The sequence below is a fragment of the Chamaea fasciata genome, unplaced genomic scaffold, assembly GCF_029207755.1.
Source record: "Chamaea fasciata isolate MVZ Bird 193981 ecotype frontalis unplaced genomic scaffold, bChaFas1.0.hap1 SCAF_5, whole genome shotgun sequence".
NCBI classification, from domain to species: Eukaryota; Metazoa; Chordata; class Aves; order Passeriformes; family Sylviidae; genus Chamaea; species Chamaea fasciata.
The window spans coordinates 44,725,188-44,748,984 of record NW_027094090.1 but is presented as its reverse complement, the minus strand read 5'-3'; the positions used below and the strand labels follow the sequence as shown (position 1 = coordinate 44,748,984).

General features: G+C 40.6%; 1 protein-coding gene across 3 annotated transcripts in view; it reads left to right on the top strand.

Annotated features, from left to right (window-relative positions):
- The first annotated feature begins 566 nt into the window (after positions 1–566).
- Positions 567–23,797, top strand: part of TMCC3 (transmembrane and coiled-coil domain family 3) — a 56,900-nt gene continuing 33,669 nt past the window's right edge. Inside the window, exon 1 of one of the 3 annotated variants that reach the window (XM_066183386.1) lies at positions 567–702. In XM_066183386.1, coding sequence (XP_066039483.1) covers positions 688–702 — 15 coding nt within the window. In that variant the 5' untranslated portion in view covers positions 567–687. Of the gene's footprint in view, positions 703–2,157; positions 2,379–10,776; positions 10,936–23,797 lie in introns of those variants that run through there. The other 2 variants (XM_066183387.1, XM_066183385.1) reach the window with 2 other exon arrangements.

Genomic DNA, 23,797 nt, shown 5'->3' with positions numbered 1-23,797 from the left:
AAGAGAAGGGAGCTTGAGCAGTATATTTTTAATCTCAAAGTTTTCTGTCTAGTGTTATTCTTCTTTCTGAGTTTGCAGGACAATATAAGGATGTTGATGATAAGCATGAAGGGATTTGATGATAGGCATGAAGGGATTTGTTGATGATAGGCATGAAGGGAAGTGTCATTCACATCTGCTGAGGAATTTTGGGAAACTAGGATAGTGGGAAATCCTCATGTGTTTTTGTCAACACACATTTGTATGCATTGAGGTCTAAAAGTTACAAAAGGAAACAAAATCACAGAATGTTCTGAGTTGGAAGGGATCCACAAGGCTCATAGAGTGCAGCTCTTAAGTGGATGGCCCATATGGGGATCGCACCTGTGACTTTGTCATTATTATCACCACACAGACAACTGAGCTAATCTCAGGGTCAGGAGGGTTATGTCAAGAAGTTCTGGGGGAATCAAGTCAAAAGAAGGTTTGCCGTGATGCAAACCAGCTGCAGCAAGTTCAGCTCTGTGCATGCAAAGAGGATATAAAAAGCTGTCTGTAAATACAGAACGCATCTTGTGGGAAGAAAACCTGATGATGTGGGGCCAATCTCTTCTGGTTTAAAATGACTGTATAATTTTGATAGATGGTTGAAGATGTCATGCTGAGAGTTACTGAACATTTGTTTGTTTTTATTCTCATCTTAAGAAGATGATTCACTTCAAGGTATTTGAATGCTTAGGGACATTGTTTAACTTTTTAATGTTTATTTGCTGCTGTCTCCATTTACTACAAAGGAATACAAGAATTCCCTGCTGATTTTGTTGAAGTTATCTACTTCTTTTCTTCATAAATGAAGCTGAGTTGTGTATACATGCACCCTCATTTCATATAAGTATTGGATGCTTTAGTAAAATAAATACATTACAGTTTTGGAGACTGACCATAGGAAGTCCAGATAACTAAAGGAAATCTATCAGTAGCAAACTTACCAGTATCAGAGGGGAAAGTTTGTAGAGATTTAGTGAAGCATCTCCTGGAGATGACTCATTCTTGGAGAAGATGATCATATTTCCGCTGGGTCAGCTATTTAGTTATATAGAAAGGTTTCTTCTCTTTTCTTTAAAACCAGATAATTGTTTATGTATGATGCTTTATCTCCACAGATGTTCTAATGCCACATTTGCATTTTTGATCCTTCAAGCAGTTCTGCTAGTTTCCATCTTTCCCTCATCTTAGTTTCAGCAGCTGGTATTATGATATTCAGATATAACAGCTGATCTCAGCTCTACCAGAAAATTCACACTGAAGCTTCCTGCTAGGTTTTTGCTTGGATGAAGCTGTTTGTTATTTTTCCAAAGCCTAACCGATTCAAGCTGTTGTTGAAGTTCTGTTGGGGGAAAAAAATGAGGAAAATAGTTCATTTTTGGGTGCCCATGATTTTACAAATTTTTGTAAGTAATAGATAACTTAACATTTTATGTTAAGTTTATGACTTAACATTCCATGTCTTTTACATTAAGAGTCTTTGGGTACACACATACTCTACGTGCTATGGCACAATTAAATCTTTGTCAGCTATGAATGTAATTGCATGCTCAGCTTTAGTTTTTACTTCTGACGTCTGCTGTGTTCTGTCTTCTGCCCTCAGGCATGATTCCCTACCCACTTTCCCGTGTCAACACCACAGCTTGAGTAGATGTGCCAGTAAAAGATGAGGGAGCTAATAAAACTCAGACATATGTATTTTCACAGTGTAATTATTTTGTTTTGACAGAAATAGCTCTCACCTGGACCAGCTCTCAGAGCAGCTCAACATTGTTGAATCTAAATTACAAGTCAGCTTTAAAGGATAAGATTCTAGACTAAACACAGGCATTAAAGGTAAATCTCTCTGCCCTGATAATACATACACATGTAGCATTACAGGCTACCAGCCATCAGTCCTACATACTGACTCTGAAGCTGTCTCAACCAAGCAATCAGTGGTTTTTGTTGCAGCTTAATACATAGTCTGAATACGCCTGTGCACAAGTTACTGCCTGTGGGCAGCTTGCATGGGTTGCTTCCACACTGATATCACCAACCAGCCATTTCTTTTTATGGCCCTGAGGCCTCTGATACCTGCCCATGCCCATAAATTCAAGGACGCTGATGTCAGCTGGTGGCTGTGCTGGGGAGGCCCCACCTGTAGCTGGGATCATTCCTCCTGTAGGAAATGGGCGTATGTGGAGAGTGCCCTTTGCAGCTGCTGCCTGGTGCTGGCTGTGCACTCAGCAGGGCTACAGGTGTGCAACCAGCACGGCTTTGCTCACCAGCTAAGGCAGAACTTCTGGCTTTCAGCTCAAGCAAATCCTCAGGCCATGTCTAGAGGTTCAGTGTAACAGAACTGCTGAAAAATGGTAGGTTATTTTTATGAAAACTTGTGGCAGAAATGAAAAATAATTTTTAGTAACATTTTCCTGTTAAGTTTTCAAACTGGGTAAGGCTTATGATTTGATATCTCAAAGGACAGAAAATGTGAGAAAATATACTCTTTAGAAAAAAGACAACCTTTCATTGTAAGAAATGCCAGATTTTGATGAGTGTAAATGAAGAATATGCTCTGTTGTTTTTTAGTTGTATCAGACCTCTGTGATTGAAATGCTGAAAATTATTGGAATTGGAGAGGGTCAGACTTGCAAAGTAGGACCTGTCAGGTCCCATGTGTTTGTGATGCCACTTTTTTCTGAAAGGTTTGTCTTAATTTATGTAATAGGATTTCTTGGCTATGTTACTTTGTTGTAACTTTTGTGTGCCCGTACCCTAGAACTCTTAATTACTTTTGATATATGCCTTGTTGCTTTTATGGTCTTTATACTGCTATTTGTTAAAATATCTCACCAACACTTCCTACTGAGACTCCTAATTCACGAGTTTCAAAATCTACATGAAATAATCTGTATTAGAGGAATGAACAAGATGGAACATTAAATTTCTTCCCTTACAATACTTAAAGTTGTTGATAAGGCTGTGTACGTGTGTGAGATACACCCACTCAAACACAAATTCAAAGGAACCTTGTAAAAGAACACTGGTAGGCCTATAACAATAACAGGTTTTTCCTCTCTTTTGATATATGTGTTTGTCTGTGAGATTCTTTTTGATACCATCATACCTTTATTCTGTCTGGGCTTGAAAACTCTGATAGCTGTAAAATTGTTAGCCTGAGGTGGTTACAAAACAGAAGTGGGGTGCTACTGGTAGCTCAAGCAGAGGCAACTACTTTGCAAGCCTCCATGTCAGACCAACCCAAACCCTGCTGCCAAAATTGGTTTTTGTTGGTTTTGGGGTTTGTTTTTTTTTTTAAGGCAAGAAGAGGGGCAGCTTCATTTTTCAGTGATACTTGAGGCCTGCTGGTGATGACTACATTAGTGGTCACTGAAGGGGAAGAGGGTTTCATTTTATTGCAGCACCAGAGCAGCCTGTCTCCTGCAGGGTGTCTTCTCCTGTCTTGTCAGGTGTCTGTGGACACTGAGGTTCTCTTAGCTTTTGTTGCCTTAGGATTGGTTTATGTATAAATGCTTCATCAACATAGCTCTATTGGTAAAGAAATATAAATCCTACCCTTCATACATATAATTCTAGTAAGAAAAGACTGGTTACAGTAATGCTGGGGATAAAGGCATTAATTTTGTTCCAGAAAATTGCATTGCTATATAGCAGAATAGGAATTTTTATTGAGAAATGTTGTGTCTTCGCTGTTCTGTTTTCTAGTGATTTAATGCTGTAACATTTTCCACTACTGAAAGTTCAGGGGAAATTCCCCCTAAAATACTAGGACTCTACTGTGTTGATACAGCTTCCAAAAATATTGCAAAATAAGGAACTGCTTATATATTCCTGCTAAACTCAGGTCCCAAGGATAACAAAGTGGTACTGTGTGATATCTCATATATTTAGTTGGTCGTCTAAGAATGAAGCAGCAGACTTCAATCTGTCAAAAACTGTCCACCAAATTTTGTAATGAATGATACCTTACTAAATCATGGTTTTAAAAGCCTCAAAGAATCATCATGAATATTGTTTAAAAAACACATTTATTTGGCTTTTTTCTGCTTAAATCTCTTACAGAGTACTCTGAAGCATCTAATAGCACCCAGATAGTTAAAAATAACAATCACGTTGTATCTTATAGCTTACCTCCACAGTCAAATAGCTTCATGTCTAAATTCACTAAATCTAAATTCCAATCTAAAACATGATTCTAATACTCAAAATTGTATAGTCAAGTGCAGGAACATATGCATGTAGGTGTTGCAGTTTAAATATTGTTAAGAATGAATATTAACGTGCAGGAAGTTATGAAGCTCTGCTCCTGTCTTCGGAACAGTAGTAGTGAGTGGATCTGCTGTGGAATATGCAGAAATATGTTATAAAGGCCTTGCACATTGAAGCTATTGGCAAGACTTTTATCAGTGGACATGTATTTTTGCCACAAAAAACATTATCATGTGAAAGTAAAATGTAATATATGTTAGCAATAAAAAAAGAAGAAGCAGATGCTTTATTCATTGAAAATTATTCTGTAAAATTATATAGTAATAACACAGAAGTGGCTTCTTGACATATTACTATATTTGCATATGTAAAGGGAATGTGTTGCTGCATACTTATAAAAAAAAGGTTGATACCCATGTACTTAGCATAATAGAAATATCTATGCTATGCTCTGAGGTTTTTTGTTTGCAATTTCCTGCCTTTAAAATATTTGTTGTTAAAATCAGGCACTTGGAAAATTCCCACAGTTAGATGAGTTGAAGGTGATCGTCTTTTACATTAGTGAGGGAATTTGAGCTTCTTGTCTCTGTAAGTTGCATCTCTAGAGATAGAGTCACTGTAATAAAACTCAAAGGGCTATGTTGCAACAACTCTCACCAGGATAAGGTGTAGGATTACTTGTATAATCATTAATTTTTCTGTCCTCTTATAACCCATCTGTGTTTTCTGGTTGACTGGCAAGTGAGTCCGAGTTCTGCATTTGACATTGTCAATTCATATGGAAATAATTGACGTCGAACATTTTGCATGACATAACTTATACAGAGCCACCACCATGCAATGTACTTCATAGGTAAATAAAAATTGACAGGTTCCTGTCCAGCACCGTCTGCTATCTCTGTGTGCAGCCCTCAGCCACAAACCGAGCTGGGATTCTGTGCAGCTATGGCCTTAGAGCAGTAGGGTGAAAGCTGTAGTGTATTAACTTACAGAGCCTTTAGGAGCTCAGATGTCAGCTACCCAGCTACATGCCACCTCAGAGGGACTGCAGGCTCTGCTGCTCGCAGAGTAGGTTAGGGTGGCATATTCCAAGAGCATTTCTTGTGCTCATGGGCTATGTCTAGTGTGCTTGTTTTAATTTGAGATGAGTTTCCCTGATATAACCACCAGAATATGAAGTAATAGCAGATTCTGGCTGGTTGTATTCTGGCAGCAGCCTGAATGGTTTGGATGCAAGTTCATATTTGTGTTTTGGAAGGGGGTCCATCTTTATGTGCCAGCAGGCTGCAGCTGTTGGTCCTGCATGCCTTGTGACAATGACGAAGAGGCTGCATAGATTCATTTTCAGACAGCCACACATCACATACTATGAGGCAGAAGAAAATTCATAAGCTGATGAGCAGCAACCATTCATGTTGCTAGCGGGAGAATTCTGTACTTGCCTCTGCAACCCGGACTATCTTTAATGTAAATAGCTGGGCTCCAGGCAAGTTCTTGGGTATACAGAACAGCTGGCATTTCAGTCTGCTACAAAGGTGGCTCTTACTGACAGCATTTGAGATGCAAAACACTGCCACCATCCTGTAGGTACTGTTTGCACTATCGCTGTCACTCAGCAGCAGCAGTGAGGAATTATGTAGCTGAATTTTCCTATGTTGTATGAGAATGAGGAAAGGCCTTGAAATTGCCTCTCATCACACAGCAAGGGACACACAACAGCATGCAGGGAAAGGAAAAAGAAGGAGAACTTCTTTTACCCTGAACTGGAATTTTTCACTTGCTTCTCTATACTTCACTCCTTATAAGTGTGTCTCACTAATACATGAAAGTCTTGGTTTTGCAGTTTTTTACTGTGTAGAAAATGCATACTCCCAGAATGTCCAGAGCTATTCTATTGTGAAAGCACATAAAACATTTCTTAATCAGGAGAGGACGGGGAGAAGAGGGGTTGATTTAAAATTTTAGTTTGGTATCTGAATGTTTATCACCATCTTCTCAATGCTTGTCACAGCTTGGCAATACAATCTGCAAGTCTTATTGTGATCCCATGGTAGTTTGTGCTGGGTAAAACAAGCAGAGTATTTCCTTTGCTGTGGGTGTGAAAGGCTCATGCTTTGGCAGAGGAACTGAGAATCGTGACAGTGCACTCAGGGCTAACTGCAAGACCAGTGCCACTCGGCACTATCCCACTTGCCCTCAGACTTGGAAATGACTAACTGTCTCTTTTCACGTAGACCCTTTCCCTGGAGACTGGTTGATGAAAGCTTTTGGAAAAAGATTTGGAGGACAAGTTAAAAAGTCTCTCAAAAAGAAGTCCCAGTATCCTGTTTAGAGTATAGATGTTACCATTGTGGGGAAAGGGACCTTCGTCTTTTTCCTGATTGTACCTTTGCCAACATACCTTTGACATCAGATATTTCTTTTCTCCCCATGAACATCAGAACACAACATTTAATAATAGCACTTTTAATTCTGGAGGAGCTCAATGTTCTCCACATGAGAAAGATGTGCCATGCTTCTCCTTTTACAGATAGGGTAGCAGAAGTCTAAAGAAGTAAACTGCCAGATCCAGATTCACTATAAAACTGGAAAGAGAATGAGCCAGCCTCCAAATGAAAGAGTTTCCATGTTTTCCACCTCTGTAAAGGTTTGGTTTTTTTGTTACTTCCCAGTGTGTGTACATGACACCATCTAGGGGATTGCATTGCATGGGAGTTGGGTTTAGTTAGGCAATCCCACAAGTGCACTGGCACTTCTGCTCCCTCCATGGCCGATGCATAAGTCAGTATGGATAATTTATGGCTTGCAGGTGGGAGTGCTGTGTCTGCTGTGCACGCGTTATACCTGTTCATGGGGCAAAAAATGGATGGCAGAGATGCAGTTCCTGAAGGGAAGAGCGAAACAGGAATCATCTCTAGAAAGCTCAGACTCCGGGTGACAGGGCTCCTTTGGACAGTGCCTCTGCTCCACCTTCAGAGATTTGATTTTCCTAAAACATGGCAATACGGGCAAATGCAGTATCGATATCTGTCCCTCTGAAAACCAGATACAGTGGTGAAGATTCTTTTACAGTGATCTTAAGTCTAACTAGACCTTCTGTTCCTAATAGGTATCACTCATTGAAAGGTCACTTTAAAAGGTAGGCAAAATAATGTAAATACCAAGAGTTAAGCATTGTAGATCATGCCAGCACGCTGAAGTGACGGAAAGGACTGGAAAAGAATGGGCACTGACAGCTGGGCACTAAGTGAGAGATTTTGATGTATGTGAACTTTAAAACTGGCAGAATGGATGTCCAGAATGATTTAACATGTTATCATTAATTTAAGCCGTAGAAAGTAATTTTTAAAATACTTTCTGAGAAGAACAAAGGATGAGAGAATGAATCTATGGACTACCATTTCTGTCTGTGTCACTGTGAGTCCAGCTTCATGCTCCTGCTGCTGTCTGGAAGAATTTGCTCTAGTGGAGTTAAGGTTCAATTGAGAGCAGGTGCAGTGTGTGGGAAGAACATCTTTTTAAACTCTGTGGGCTTTTGAAAATAAGTGAGAGAAGTACCCAATGAAGCTTTCAGTAGTACTGTGCTGTGCAGTATTCTGCCACACTCAGGGTGTCATGTCTCTGTTTTGGAGTGAGGAAGGCGAGCTGTACAAACCAGCTGTGTGTGCAAGTGGAGGGCAGGTGGTGTTTGTTCAGCCAAGCCAAGTGAAATGCATTCTGCAAATGTGCCATAGGATAAGAACATGCTCCTGCTCCAGCTCAGGAAGGACCTAGTGGCACTTGTGTGAGAAGGAAGGATAAAGGGGGAAAAGAGAAGCCTTTGGTCAGAGAATTGGATTGCACCACAGTGAAACAGAAATTCTGAAGACACAGATGATTTAAGTCCAACATCTGAAAAGAACCATTTCTTGAGATGTGGCACTTGCAGATACTGTCAAAATTACAATGGCTCCTAATTCAGCTTGTGTGGAAGGACTTTCCTGACCTGTGGGACAGATGCCTCTGCCCAAGCAGCTATTTCTCCTCCTCTATAACTTGCTGCTGTGTGCAGCAGTTGTTCCTAATTGACTGGCATGCTGTCCTGTGGTCACAGCTCCTCCAGGAGCCACCCTGTGCCGGGGCTTTCACTGCTGGCAGAGGAGGCCGGAGCTGCTGTGTCTGGTATGCTTCACTGAGAGCGGTGCCCAAGCAACACATCCACAGGCTTGGTTGGAAGGTGTGACTAATGTAACACTGGGGTCTTACGAGACCAGCTGTATTATGTTCTCTTCTTAGAGGCTACATTAGGACAGAGCTTTCTTTGTAAATATAGTAGTACGTGTGTTGATACCGCCTCTAAATATATATTGCATATTCCTGCCTCTTTTTATCTTAAAGAGAAGTTTCACCATTTTGTGGCTAGTCTGCTGGTACTATTCAAATAAGGCTGATATGTAAACAAAACTTTTAAATTTTTGAATAAAGTATGATTTATAATAAGCCTTATATTACTAAAACATCAAGCAGTTGCAGTGTTTTATGTGTCCCTATTCCAACTGCTTACCCTTTCTATGCTTTGATCAACTACATCTGGCAAGTCTTAAAAAAAAACCTTGAAGGTTTCTGAGGAAATAAGGGTGTTTCATCCTAGGTGCCGAAAACCACGCATTCCTGTTTGGGAATGTGCAATTATTACTTCAGTGCAAACCCCAAGCCCCACAGAATTTGCCTATTTATTTTTTTACTCACCTTTACCTCCAGAGTTCCTCACCCTCTGGCACATGAATTAATGTTCATGTCTCAGCTGAAGGACCAAAACCAGTTTCCATTTCTGTTTTGGTTTTGTTTTTTTTTTTTTTTTCCTCAGCAGCCTTTTAACTTCAGCTAGCTCATTGAGCTTCATAAGAAGTATAGGAAGAGTGGCAAGTCACCATCCGTGTGCAGTATCTAGTGTTAGTTTGGTACGTTGAGTACTGCTTTAGGAAAATAGTTCTTCCTTTAGTAAACCCACTTGTTGTTTACTTTGGGATAACTTCGTTAAAACTGGTGTTTGAGTTGAAGAAGAAACACCTGCCAAGAAGGTGAGGTGTAGTATTTATTTTTATTTTAGAATTCCAGGTCTTTCATTTATGAAGACCTCATTAGTTGAAAACACCAACAAGGACCTCGTGTCAGATAATTAACCTCTGACAGTACTGTTATCTTGGAACATATGATTCCAATTAAAAAAAAAAAACAAAACAAATGGTGACAGGGAAATATTTTCTAAAGCTGCAAGATCCTCCTAGGATAGTTAGCTGTGTTGATATTTAAGTATGTTTATATACCCACATGCCTTGGGACTGTTGCTGTCTCCAGCTAGAGAAGAAAAGCAGTGTGACTTGTGCATGAGCATGATAACAACTGTACTTAAAAGGTGAAGTCCTGCTACTCTTGCAAGGGAGCTGGCCGGAAGGAACTCCAGATTTACTTGTGTAATAATTAGAGGTGGAAAGTCAACTAGTCTGTTTATTTCAGAAAGGAAAATAAGTACATTTCCTCTACAACTTAGTGATTATAAAACAGTATTTTACTTGCACTTTTCAGTGGGTTAAAGTATGTTAAGTGTCACTTAAATGCATTCCTCAGCATAGAAAGTCTGAAGATGAATGTGAAAATCAGTCAGAAACTCCACTCAACTCTTAGGAATTTAAGTACATTTGGCATATGGCTGCCCTGGAAAACAAGTTTTCCTTGAGTGTTCAGAAGTATCATTTGCAGCTCCCTTGTGCAGGATATTGAAGGATTTATCTCACATGTGTAATGTGCAGAAAATGGGGCTGGATTGGTTGCTGTGCTGCAGTGACCACTTGGAAAATGCCCATATTACTTAGTTGGTTTGACAGAATTTTTATATCATTTTATTGTGAAAACCTCTAGGTATCAAGGGCTTTCAAGCAGCAGTTCTCAGTTGTGTCCAGGGTACCTTAGGCTACCGAAGTCAAAATCTTACAAGTGAGTGTGCCCAAAACTGACAACACAATACTTCTGGTTTCTTCCTTCTTTCCCCTTTGCACTTCTGAACCTTTAGGATAGGCTGTGAGGTTTCACTGTAGCCACAGGGTTTAGGTTCGTTTTAAGGGAAGTCGAGATTGCTTGATGGTAACTCCCTCCAAGACCTGGATCGGACCCAAACCTGCGGCGGTCCAGCAAGAGGAACTGTCGTCCCCCTGTCCAGCCATTCCTCTGGGAGATCACCGTGTCCCAGCTCCTGCTGTCCCCTCAGACACGGCGGCCTTGAAAATTAAACAAACGAAGAGTTCGGCCCAGCCCCTCTGGCTAAGCTCTCTCCCACCTTCATCCCCTCTCGGGCGTCCTTCCTTCTCCGAAGGAGGGGACAGCCCAGCCCGGCCCCCCCGGGACCCGTGCGGCGGGGGCCGGAGCGCCGAGGCGCCGATCCGGGCGGTGCGGGCCGGGAGCAGCCGCGGGGAGCGGCCGCGGGGCGGGCGGGGCCGTGCGGGCGGGGCGTGCCCGGCGCTCCGAGCCCGATCCCGAGCCCGCTCGGTCCCGCGGCCGCGGGGCTGGTGCTTGGGCGGCCCCGGGCGGCACCGCGCCCGACGCGGGGCAGCGGGCGGGAGCAGCGGCGGCGGCAGCAGCGCGAACATGCCGGGCAGCGACACGGCGCTCGCCGTGGACAGGACGTACTCGGACCCGGAGCGGCACCGGCGCCGCAAGACGAGGGTAAGGCGTGTGAGAGCGGGCGGCCCGGGGAGGCGGCGGCGCTGGGGCTGCCTGGGGGATTTGGGTGCCGAGCTCTGACAGGCAGCCGCCAGCCTGCAGCACGTTCCCCGTGAGGTCTCCACGTTTGCTAGGCTAACGATCTAAAGGGAAGGCGTTTTCCTGTGTGATTCTTTCACGTTCATACTCTGAACCCTTCTTGCTATAGGAAAATTAAATGAAACTGGATGTTGACTTCATAGAAACCAATGTTCGAGGTATCCCCTCAGTCGAAACTAGAGGGATGCAAGTGTAATAGAGAACTTACTCACCAGAGTCAGCAGTGCCGATGATTTAATGCCGTGACTCTGTCTCGATCACAGTGGTGAATACTAGGGGTTGGTTCTGTTTCTCAAGGTTTGTTTAATAAACTCTGGAGCGGGTGATTGTATCTGGCAGCAAAGTATTATTATGGTTCCTTTTATGAAGTTAGAAGAGGACTGTGGCAGGAATGGAACTTGACAGAAAAAGTGCACCTATGTGTTCTAGGGACAAAGTAAAAATATACTGTATATCCATGATGTATGGCTTTATGGAATAGTTTTTCTTATAGTCTCCTGGTGAGTTCATCTTTCTTTATGTTTTGTTTATATGATATATATAAACATAAACATGTATAGGCAAAGCTTATGATCCTTTCATGTATTTAGTGGCTTTTATGGTAAGTGTTCTGTTGATGAAGGCACTTGGCTTTTTGGTTTAAAATTCTTACCTAAATACTCAGCTCAAAGACGTGTGAAAAAGTGGCCCTTTCTTCCCATGCGCTGCAGGAAAGGAAAAACGAGGTTGCTCTAGCTGACTTGGGATATTGGCAGAAATTCTGTTTTCTTTTCTGTGCTGAGATCTTGGGTCTGACAACAAATGAACTTTATGGTTTGAAGTGTAAGGATCAACTATTTGTGAGGGAAGATTTTTTCTAGGCGGTGACTGGGGTAAAGGTTTTGGGGTTTGGGGATTTATTTTCCTGTACTGTGCATTAGCAGTATTCTCCATCCCTCCAGCCCATTAATTGACAGTGATGAAAAGGAGATGGTGTGATTCAGATTGCTTCAGAACAATGAAATGTTTTAAAAGTAGGTAACCCCATACACTGTAGCATTACTACTGGAATCTACAATGCTCTTCACACTGTAAGATGGACGCACATGCTAGTCATATTGGAGTTAACAATGTTATCCATTTCCTTTGTTCTTCTCTCTTGAAAGTTGATCTGATTAGTTTCTCCTTCATTGATCTTGCTGTAAGAATAGTGTACTACCTACCTAAGTGTGGCCATGGAGTAAAGTTGCATATCTTCATAATTTTTGGCATATTTAAATGTTAAATTCTACTCTGTATTCTTGTTGATTTGCTTTGAAGTATAAAGCATCATGGGCTAATGCTGTATTGCTTATTGTACTTGTGTGTTGACTTTTTTTTTCTTAAGTCGCATGTTTAAGGCAGTTTTATAAAGGCACTGATCTTCTGTCTGATTTTGGATTTCTTTTGATCAGAATTAGTGTCATCTTCCCTTCCTGGGACCATGAGGACTGGAAATACAGCTCTGTACAAGTTTGAAATTGTATGTAATTGTGATGCTCCAGGGTCTGGGCTTTGTAAGTTGTGTTAGATATCACAAAACTTGTAATATAATTGCTAGGTATGGTAGCAGCATATTATACAGTCCAGATGATGGTAAGACCTTGTATTAAATCTATTTGTGCTTAGTCCAGACAAATTGGAATTTTTCCTGGTAAATTGCCTGGATAACTTCAACTTTTCTCTTTCTGCCTTAGCCGTGGGGATAGATATGGTCATGCACTGGAGCAGCAGGAACTGGTAGTATTATGTAGAAAAAAGCAAGAAATTAGAATGCTGGTTTTCCATTTAGAGACTGAATAAAAATCATCAGAGCAGCTGAAGTTAAAGCTGCCATTCCCAAACATGGATGAAGAGGAGCAATGCATTGCATGAACACAACAGTACTGAGCTGGTGGGGAGGTTCTCAAGAGCCTGAGCAGACTAGGGAGACTTGCTGTGTGAAGAATGCCTTGGAGCTGGTTTTGGTAGCAGATAAGACATGTTGTAAGTAAGGTGAGATCCATTTAATAAAGACTGGGGAAAAGACAGGTGTCAAAGCAAAAGCTGGTTCTCGTAGTCTGTGTAACAGGCTACTGACTCCAATTTTAAGGCAGGTGGGTTTTAAAGGAATTCTCCAGGCTATAGGTTCCTGCACGTGTCTTTCAAGCCCAGCTAAGGATTTTCCTTATGAGAAAGTGACACCTTTTCTCTGGACAATAACAGTTCCACAGTTGCTGCTGTATATACTGTAGGAAGGCATCATTAAATTCAGTTTACAGAAGTGCTGGAACAATTTACTGTGAATATAGCCTTTGGAATTTGTAAATGGTGGAGTCTGAGGGGATTTAAACATTTTTGCTGCGGCCGAAAAGCTTCTGCAGTGGATAGCAACAGGTCTGTTCAATACCTTCTCTTTTGAGGGCATTTGAAGTATAGGATACTGTGGGTTCTGCTAATACTTCTCCAAATGTCACATTTTGTGTGACATTCCCAGTGGCTGAAAGAGAGGAAATACTTTACTCAAGTATAGTTGGATCATTCTTAACTTAGGAAAGTCACTGCTGCTGCTGCTGGAGGCCAAATATTTTGAGGGAGTGGCCGTTCTCTCTTCTTGGATGTTCTCTTCCTTGGATGAATCACAAGAGACTCCAGCTATGCTGTGCATGACAGTACTGAATGGGGCATAAAACCCCTACTACATGAAGTGTAGTAGAATTAGTGCCTTACAATTCTGCTTTTATGTGGTGGGTATAGATTTACAGCCATTTGGTTGCCTTAGTTCTGGAAAATCATCCATCTCCAGCTTTAAAAAGTGTGCCCTTCCAGTAGACTTTGCCTGCCTCTCCTTGCCAATAGTACCTTGTCACTATAGTCTGGATTATTGCAGACTGCTTTGGTGGTGCAGGTTAAATCCGTGGACAATACAGCCATGCAAAATGTTTCTGGTCTTCTCTGCTAATGCCAGTTGCTGCAGCTTCACTGTGCTTAACGTCCACTACTAGCTGATTCCTGCAACACTTCAAATACAAATCTTTGAAAAACATTCAAAATCAGGACCTAAGATATGAAGTAGGACAATTTGGGAACAGGAACTGCATTTTTTAGTTGTCACGAATAAAGTACTGCTCTTGCTGGAATTTAACTAGCAGGATAGTTTAAAAAGTGTTGTAGTGCTTTCTTAAGGGACTTGATATTGCAGTAAGCATTGTGGAATTGTGTTCAGATTCTGGCTACACTGTACTTCTTGATCAGTAAGTCCATGCAGAGGTCTATGCAATTGCAGTAGTTAACATTCCTGACGCTCAAGCTAGCCTGGCTATGCTAACCAGTGTCTCACTGTGCTGACTTTTGCTTCAAGAGCACTGAGTCAGGACTGCCTTTCAAGGCTCTATAAGGGTCTGTTAAACCTAGCTTTTTTTTAAATCTGCTGATCAGGACATCGCTCTTCACTCTTGTATCTCACCCATTACCAAACAAGAACTCTCCACGTTTCATCAGGGCTATAAATTTATATGTATGGTTCTGAAGGAGAAAAGTCCTTTTCCAGTACAACTAAAACATAAATTCCTTTACTACATCCCATCAGAAGTCTATGTAGAAGCCTACTTGCTTTTAGCAAGTACCAGGTGCGTTTGAGAGAGACACAGAAGTCCCAATTGATTTCTTGCACATAGTAGCCTATTTAGAACTTTCTTTTTATTGGTGAAAAACAGAATTGTAAGAATCGTTCCTCTATTTGAAACAAACACAAAAACCTTATCTGGAACAGGTGTTGTTTGTTTATTAATGAATAGAGAAGCTAATGTCAAGCTACTTGTTCCTTCAGCCTTAGTGAGACTAGCATCAGAATCAGTGCTTTTTTGGATGATTTAATTCTAATGTGATCACGCATATAAAAGGCTTACACTAAAAAAAAAAAAAAAAAAAAAAAAAAAAAAGCCCAGAAATTCACTTGATTTCTACTGATGAAAAAGCGTTTTGTGGAATGTCTCTTCTCATTTTCCGTGCCTCTCTTATGATCCCTCCCATTCATCTTGTCTATAGACAAGGCAGACTTTAATAATCACTCCTCATATATGTCTTCCTAAGCCTCTAATCACTCTCATCCTCTGTCCTTGAATTCCCTTTATTTCTTAAAATCTTCAGTAGGTTTAAAGGAAATGACATAAAGGAACCTAAAAGGATTAAAAACAAACAGATAAAAACCCCAAACAGAATACCCCACCAAAGCAAACAAATCGAACAACAAAACCCCACCAAGTCTAACAAAAACGAAAAAACACTCCACCCACCGTTTTAGGAGACAGGGAGATTTAATCTCCTGGTGTTCTTTTAAATACAAAGATCACTATGCAAGACATGCCTGTTCTGGGCTCTTGTAACCTGTAACCAAACCTCACAATATTTTTGCTCTAAGACCTTACATACACTTTTCCCCATATTTCCCTTAGGTTTGGACATAAGACAAAAATAATTTGATGAGACAATTTTGCTAGGCCCTCCAAGCTTTGATTTTAAATCCAGTGTGTATTTAGAAATGTGTGAAACCTGTCAAAAGGTAGCTTGCGTGATCCAAGGGTATTGGAAATGTTAGAGAGAGAAGGCATAATTATAATATAAACCCAAAAAGACTGACTAGTTTATTAGAACTGAAGAAAAACCCAGTTTGTTAATTTAAAAGAGTAAACTATTGATTATTTTATCTGTTTAGAACTGTTTTAAAAACTTCTTACTTTTTTATTCCATAGTGCCAGAAAGGACTCTTAGGAAGTTTCTAAAGTTGGGGTTGATTTTGGGTTTTGGTTTGTTTGTTTGTTTGTTTTTGTTTTTGGGGGTTTTTGTGTTTGTTTTTTTTTGGGGGGGGAGGGTTGGGGTGGTTTTTGGTGGTGGTGGTGGTTTGTGTTTTTGTGGGGTTTTTTTGGGTTTTGTTTTTTTTGGGGGGGTGGGAGGGGATTAAATGCTCCTGAAAGCTAAAGGGCAATATCAAATGAAACAAAAGGCGAAGCTGTTTCTGTATAGCTTATTTTAGCATTGCTGTCCTCCCCTGGTCCTGCAAGGTGAACCTCTTTGGTAGACTTGTAGGTTGTAAAGGTTGTGTTCTCATCAATTCATCTTTTCCCTACTCTAAGATGACAGTTTTAAGCAATAAAAAAATGGGGGATGCATCTTCTTTTTAAGGTATAAACTGATTTTAAGTTTGGAATCTTTGTAGTTAGGCCTTTCATAATTTTTGGTTTCCACCAAGAAAATTCACATCTCTGAAGACCGTAGAGTCTTCTTTCCTTTGCTGTGCCATTGATCCATCCTCATTTCAGTGGATGGTATTGCTTACAGGACTGGGGAATTCTTATCACCTTTTAAATGTTAGGTGTATGTATAAAAAAAAGTCACTGGGGGAGAATTGCCAGCCTTCTGATTTGCTTTCCTTTTGAAGGACGTGTAATTGTTCGTCAGGTTGCCAGCAGTGTTGCTGGGGGATGGCAAGAGCTCTAGATCCCTGCCTTGTTTATTGTCATCATCTCCACAGGTAAGGCTTTCACTAGGCACCACCTGGTGCAAAGTCTGCTCAGAGGCTGGGCCTTCAAGGTTTTGGTGGATTTGACATCTAATCTTGTCCAACCTAAAAACATTCCCACTGCACATTGTTCCATTTTTGTTCTTTTGGGAACATTAACAAGTATGCAGCTTTCATCTTCACCCCCACAGTAAAGACTTGGGAAAGACTTGTGTGGGAGAGAAATTTCTGTGTAGTGCTGGGGAATGGTGGAACTTAATTCTTCCTTTTCACTTATGTATCCAGGTGGAGAAACTTTACAAGAGAGCACTGCAGTATTTACTACCAAAAGTATTCTGTTCTTCCCTTAGTCTGAAAGAGGGAGGATTATTATGCAAAGGCAAAAGTTAACCTGCTGATCTAAAGTCTTCACATATGGGACCAAGTATGTACTGGAATGTCTTGAACTTTGCCGGACACTCAGCAAGGGAGAATCATCTAAAGCATTTTTTAATATCATCATACATAATCTAAGCTTTAATTTAGGGACAAGGGGGATAATGGAGGGATGTCTCTACTGGATGCGGTATAAAGAATACCTAAATATTGTGAATTGTGATGCTGTTACTGTAGAAAGCTGAAATTAGGCGTTTTGTTTGAAAAAAAATTACAGAAAAGCTTAATATCGAGAGCTTGCTCACTTCATTGTTGTTCTGTTAAGGGGTTGCAACTGGATAAAATTCCAGAGGGCAGAAGTTTTGGAAACCACTGGTACTAATATTTTCTTTCTTACCTCTGTATTGGACAGTGTATTTCAATGGACCTTTGATATAAAGCATTTCAAAGTATTATCAATTCTTGATAATTCTCAGTTAACTTTTACTATAGTAGGCATCTTTTCCTTGGCTTTTCCTACCTGTATACAGTTTAGGTAACATTTGTCTTCCTTTGTAAATATTTGTTTCTGGTAGCTCTGGATGAAGAAGTTACGCTGGGGATGTGAGGAGTTGACACTGTGCTACTGAATTAAAATGGAAATGTGATTCAGGTAGTGCTGAATTAATTGGAAACTTCTGGTTAACATCAGGGGCCTATGGAACCAATCTGAGATGAATTAGGACAGACTTATGGAAACTCTTCTATATGTTAAGTGTTCTTTACGGGATGGGAGATGCTGCCTGCAGTTGTTATTACAGTCTCTTTTAGCTTAAACCAGGATGGTGTAGGTGGGTTTTTAACTTTGTTTTTGCTTTGTAAATAAGTGTTCTTGTAGTGGGTTTGGCCAAAAATGTATGGAAACCTGTTAAGCTTTTTGGCAAGGATTGTGATAAAAAGAGCAGCCACTGTGTGTGCATCTAAGGACTGCAGCAATTAAACACTCTAATTATCCATGTCATGTGATTTTTATTTTTCTTTTTGGTTAAAGTTAATAGAAGTATGGCTTTTAAAAAGGCTACAACATGATTGGCTTCTCAAGCACTAAATAAGATTTTTTTTTTTAATTGACTTGCTCCTCCTGTTTAAAGCAAGCCTTTGCAGTTGAAGATGAAGCATTATGATGAAAGTTGGTGTTTTAAAGATAGGGAAGATGGCAATGCTCTGGAGTTAGTTTATGTATACAAGAGGTGTTGATTTATACGGTTAGAAAAAGGATTAAGTAGAGCTAGTGGAAGTATAGGACTTCCATTCATAAATAAACCAAACCTGATATTGCCTATTGCTACCTAAAAAGCAAGTAACACAGCTTACAGGAAACATAAGGAGTCAGGGTTTTGGGGTCTTGAGATTATTAAATATAAGGGAATTTCTAAGTGGGCTTTAAGTGCTAGACTACAAGAATTACTGTTACAAGAAGAGAAGCCTTGTTAGGGTAAGTTGATGTAGCAGGTTTCTCTGGTTTTACAGCATTCACTCCCTTTACTCCAAGTTATTCCAGTACATGTAATAGAGAAATTAGAATTCAGCTAGTGCTCATTGTGCAAATGCAAAATGATATAAATATGCAGAAAATGTGCTGCTTTATATCAGCATGTCTGTACAGGTGAGTGATGTGCAAAGATCAAACTGACAGACCAATTACAACTGACTCTTTAAATTTTTCTAATTCAGGGCATTACAGCTTAGTGGCTTACTGTACTTTAAGTGTGCTGAGGACTTGCTAAGATTCACTGCTTCACCCTCACTACCTAAGAAATTAATTCATATGAAATGGGAGCTGGCTGTGGGACTCCTGTGGCCATTGACTGTGTTTTGGATTATTGTAGACAAGAAGCTTTGGTCGAAGGTTGAAAGGACAGGTGGAAGCTTCGGAACCTAGTAAACCGAGGATCAAGCCCAGTACTAGTCTGAAAGAGACATTAAGTGTTAGAAGAATTAAATTAACAGATCTTGTTAGTAAGAGTTGCCTAGGTCAGGTGTGGGGACCTTTCTTACCAAAGAAGTCTTGGCTGTTCATTCATTCATGACTGCTTCTCCAGTCTGCAGCACTGCAGGCTGCTACCTTCAGCCTGACGGCTTTTCTCAAGCTGCTCAGAGCTGTCTTGTACCGAGTCCATTAGGGTCACCCAGCCTGGGGCTCCTTCACTGTTCCTGTGGTCATACTGTGCTTACGGATACTGCACCCGGCCCAGTGCCATGCTCCCTCACTCCCCGTGCTGGGGCTGAGGAGCAGGGGCAGTGTGGGTGTGACTGGGCGACTCTCAGCAGCTTTGGACACCTTCAGGGCAATAACAGGGAATGGAGAAGATAGCAGGGAAACATGATGAAGAGAGGAACAGAGGTAGGATTTCGTGTGCTTAGCCTAAAATGGATTCACTGCCCAGAACAGAGACCCCTTCGACGGCCAGGTGTTATTTTCTTTTTCCCCTTCTTTAGTCCGCACAGATGACTTGAAAACAAAATGTTTCAGTATTTGATATTACTCCAGCTACTGATACCTGTGCATGATATGGGATTATGTGGCTCTTACTATGTTAGGAATCTTTGTTTTACTAGAGGTTTTGGCAGGAGTAACGTAATCCTGTGTAATGGCTGTGTCTAGTAACTTTTGTCAGAATAGCAAAGTGTCTCTTCACTTTATCAGGTTTCTAATTTATTTCTTCTCCCATTCCTGCCATGTCCAGGGAAAGAGGCTATCTTTTTTCATTAACCTCTCCTGCCATACCTTAAGGGAGAAATGTGACTACATCTTGTCACCTGTATCCAGTCCTTTTTTGGAGCAAATTACAAAGTTTCACCTTGATGAGAAAAAGAAGAATTAAAGCCTTCTCCTAAAATAAGAGTTAAAGGGATAGTCTTAGTCATCTCCTTTAAAGCCAGATAATAAATGTCAGCAGACTGATTCAAGCTGCCAGGCTTCTGGTCTGCTAAAATGGGTCCACAGATGGTTTACAGTGAGTTTGCCATACTCTTGCGTTGTTGTCCTGATAAGCGTTCTGTGCAGGTCTCTGCAGTGGAACCCTTCCTTCACATGTGAATTGGTGCAGAGGGTGACTGAGGCCCTTCTGATACACAGCATCATCACAAGCAGCTGTTGCTGGTTCTGGTGAGGACCTAGGATCTGTACAAGAGTTATGCTCCTTCTGTCATGTGCAAGTGGTTTGGATTTAGCGGGCTTTTGTACCAGAGGCATGGGAAAGTTGGAGATGAGAGAGAGAGAGAGCAAAAGCATTTATAAACAAGACTTGAGGAAGGTTTAAGAAAAGGATGATAGTGAAGACAATGAAAAAAGTTTGATGATCAGTGAGAGCTCCTCTGGTTGCCAGTAGTTATACGAAGAAATTCTGGGACTGTCGTTGTTGGCTCTTGAAGGTTTTGTTCCCATAAACTGTATGGATGTGGTCGTGAGTAATTTGTCAACAAGCATTACTGCCTGTAAGAGCTAGATGCTTATTGCTACTCATAAAAGGAAGTGTGCCATTGTCAGGTTGTTCCTTTGTATCTTTCCCGTGTTAACTCTTATGGTATCCTCTCTCTAATGCAAAGAGAGATCCTGTTGAGCAAATCTTCTGTTGCTTATAGTTAAAAAATGGTTTCAATGCATTTCTACCTGAGGGACATCATTGTGTCTTGCAGTATAAATTTAATGTAGAAAAATGTGCACCCATAGTTTTTATGAGCTTTTTTTTTTTTTTTTTTGCCTTCAAGGAACTCTATTTCTCTTTTTTCATGAAGTAACTGGAAGGGCCTGAACAGCACCTGAGTTCAGGTAACCTAACAAACCTCAATCTGAAAGTGATAGAGGGAAGTCTCTGGTGACCTTCATAAAACTTGGCGTCAAGCTTTGGTTTGTGTTTGTTGATGCCAGAAGCTATGATATCTTTGGGAGGTTGGGAAGCTGGACTTTTGAGTGCAGGAGCTTACAAATTATTCTTTCAAAAGATGTTTTGACCTATACCGCCACCTTTCATGTATAATTTAGGTGGGCTTTCTTGGTTTTTAGTGACTATGTATATTACACTCCAGCCTGTGTGCAAACTGCTCTTTAATTTTGAAGAATTTCTCTTGCAATAGATACACCCACAAATAGCCCAGGCCTTGCTTCAGTTACTCTTTTTTTGGACTTGAGAGAGTCAGCTAGAATAATGTTTGTGTGTACTGTGCCATTATGCAGTGTGGCACTTAATGTCAGAGAAGGCTGAAGTTCAGTGATTTCCTTGAAGAGAATCTGTGTTTTGAAGTGAAGTCTAGAGCAGCGGTGACAACTGTAGCCTAAGGCTCTGGTGACATGAGCTCAGGCTACTGTGACAGCTCTCAGCCCTTGTGTAATGGTGGAAGTCATTTAACCTCTCTGAAGAGAGTGTGTTTTCTCCCAGCATGCACAGGAGAGAAGATAAACACTGTGAAAGATACATATTTCAAATCATTAGCCATCCAAGTGGATACTTCAAGGAAAAACTACTTCTTACTATTTTGAGGTTTCTAAAAATATACAGTGGATGCATGTTCCTGCTTTCCACATCAAGCAGCTTTTAAGACTATCTGCCACAGGTGCTTCTTCCCCCCAAACTCTGTAAGTCTTGTGTAACTGAAATTAGGCATTTTCTCTTAAGGCAGTTGTGCACCCTTTGTAGTTGCCAGTGGAAAAGCATTTGCAGTGATCTGTCTAATCACTGTAGATTTTGAAGAAGCTCATACTACATCACTTAAAGCTGCAAACCTGAAGCTGGGCAAGACTAAATCTAGTCTAAATAGCTGTGACAGTGAATATTGCTAACACTGTGTAAAAGATGCAAGTTTCATTATTTTTCATGCATTATAGAAAAAGGTGCATGTACTGAACATCCAGACATCTGTGCCAAATTACTCTTGAGTAGGGTTTAAAGTTGTTTTTATTAGGCAGAAAAGCAAAAGAATTTTCTGGCTCTCCCTCTTGCATAGTGCATTTTTAATATTACTGATTCTTCATTTCACTTATGCATAATTGTTTTGGGAAAACTTAAAAAAAACCAACACTGTCTTTTTGCCAGCTTTGCCATTATGCAAAAAATCACTGGTCTCTGTTCAGAAATTTGGCAGTACAGGATGTTACCTTTCCTTTCCCATTGCTTTTTTATATATAAAGGAAGAAAAGTGAAAAATTACCGATATGTGACTTGGAAAGAAGGAGAGGACTCTTAAATTTGCCTTATTGTTACTGAAAGGATGTCCGATTTTAGGAAAAGAAAAGCCTAGGATTATTTTGTAGACTCCCTGATAAGATGGCTTTAAAATGCCTCTGTTGTGGTTTAACCCCAGGCCCAGCCACCAAGCCCCAGGCAGACACTTGTTCACTCCCACTCCAGTGGGACTGGGGAGAGAACTGGAAGGGAAAGGGCTGGAAAACTCGTGGGTTGAGATAAGCACAGTTCAATAGGAAAAGCAGAAGCTGCACACAGGCAAAGCAAAACAAGGAATTAATTCACTGCTTTCAACTGACAGACAGGTGTTCAACCATCTTCAGGAGAGCAGAGACCTACCAGTTACTTGGGAAGACAAGTGCTATCACTCTGAATGTCTCCCCTCTTCCTCCTTCTTCTCCCCCCTTTATATAGTGAGTATGATGCCATGTGCAATGGAATATCCCTGTGGTCAACTGGGGACAGCTGTCCTTGCTGTGTCTCCTTCCAACTTCTCATGCAACCCCAGCCTCCTTGCCAGTACAAAAAGCAGAAAAGGCCTTGGCTCTGTGTAAGCCCTGCTCAGCAATAACAAAAACATCTCTATATTATCAACCCTGTGTTCAGCACAAATCCAAAACAGAGCCCCATACCAGCCAACTGAGAAGAAAATTAACTCTACCCCAGCCAAAACCAGTGCAGCCACATAGTGTAAAATTAACTTTATTTATATCCCTTGCACTTTGCAATAAGTGCCTTAATTTCTAAGAGAATTTTTTTTCTGTCTGATTTCATCCAGTATAATTTGCTAATTTTGGGGATGTGAACTACTCATGGTTTAGTGAGACAAAATTTTAGTAGCTGTGTCTGAATTCCTATTTAAAATTTATCAATGTGTGTTTCTATGTAGGGCCAAATACGCTGCTTATGATGTGGCTGTTTTGGTGACTAGCAGTGTGATGGACTGATAAACACATACTTTAGTGAAGGTAGGCTTAGTGAATTGGAAATGGAAGAAATTCTCCCTCCAGAATGATTTTGATCAGTCTCGTCATAATATACTGAACCATTGTATCAGTGTAGTTTAAGGTTGCAGAGCAGCTTGGAAGTTTATTTAAACTGAGCTTCTGAAATTCCAGTGTAAGGAGCAGTGTACTTTCCATATATTTTACTAGCCAACGCATGAAGCAATGTCTTTAATTTTTGTAGTAATTTCTCTTTGCTAAATTTTGGGAGGCTTTGATTTTAGATTGTAATGCCTTGTACCATTCACAAGTGCTGTTATTAACATGTTATCAAGATCCAGTTCTGAGGCTTCTGTGATAAACTTGCGTTGCTCTCTAAATGTTTTTTTTTCTTCCTGCTGTCATTATCTTTGCAACAGCAATAAGATTTAGGAGACTGTCATGTTAACAAAGGTAGAAAGTGTCATCCACTCAACAGCTCATTTCCAAATGCAAAAAACCCCTTGGCATTTTCACAACAGATGTGCTTGGTTTTTGGTTGTTTTTCTTTTTTTGAATGGTGGATGCTCAGAAGTCTTCCTTAGACTAACACTATGCTCACCTTTCTTCCATCAGTGCTACGAGCACCATAGGCAAGTCAATTTATGAGACTTCTGGCTAAAATCATGATGTTACCTGCAAGAGTAGAATCCATTTAGCCACTGAAATAC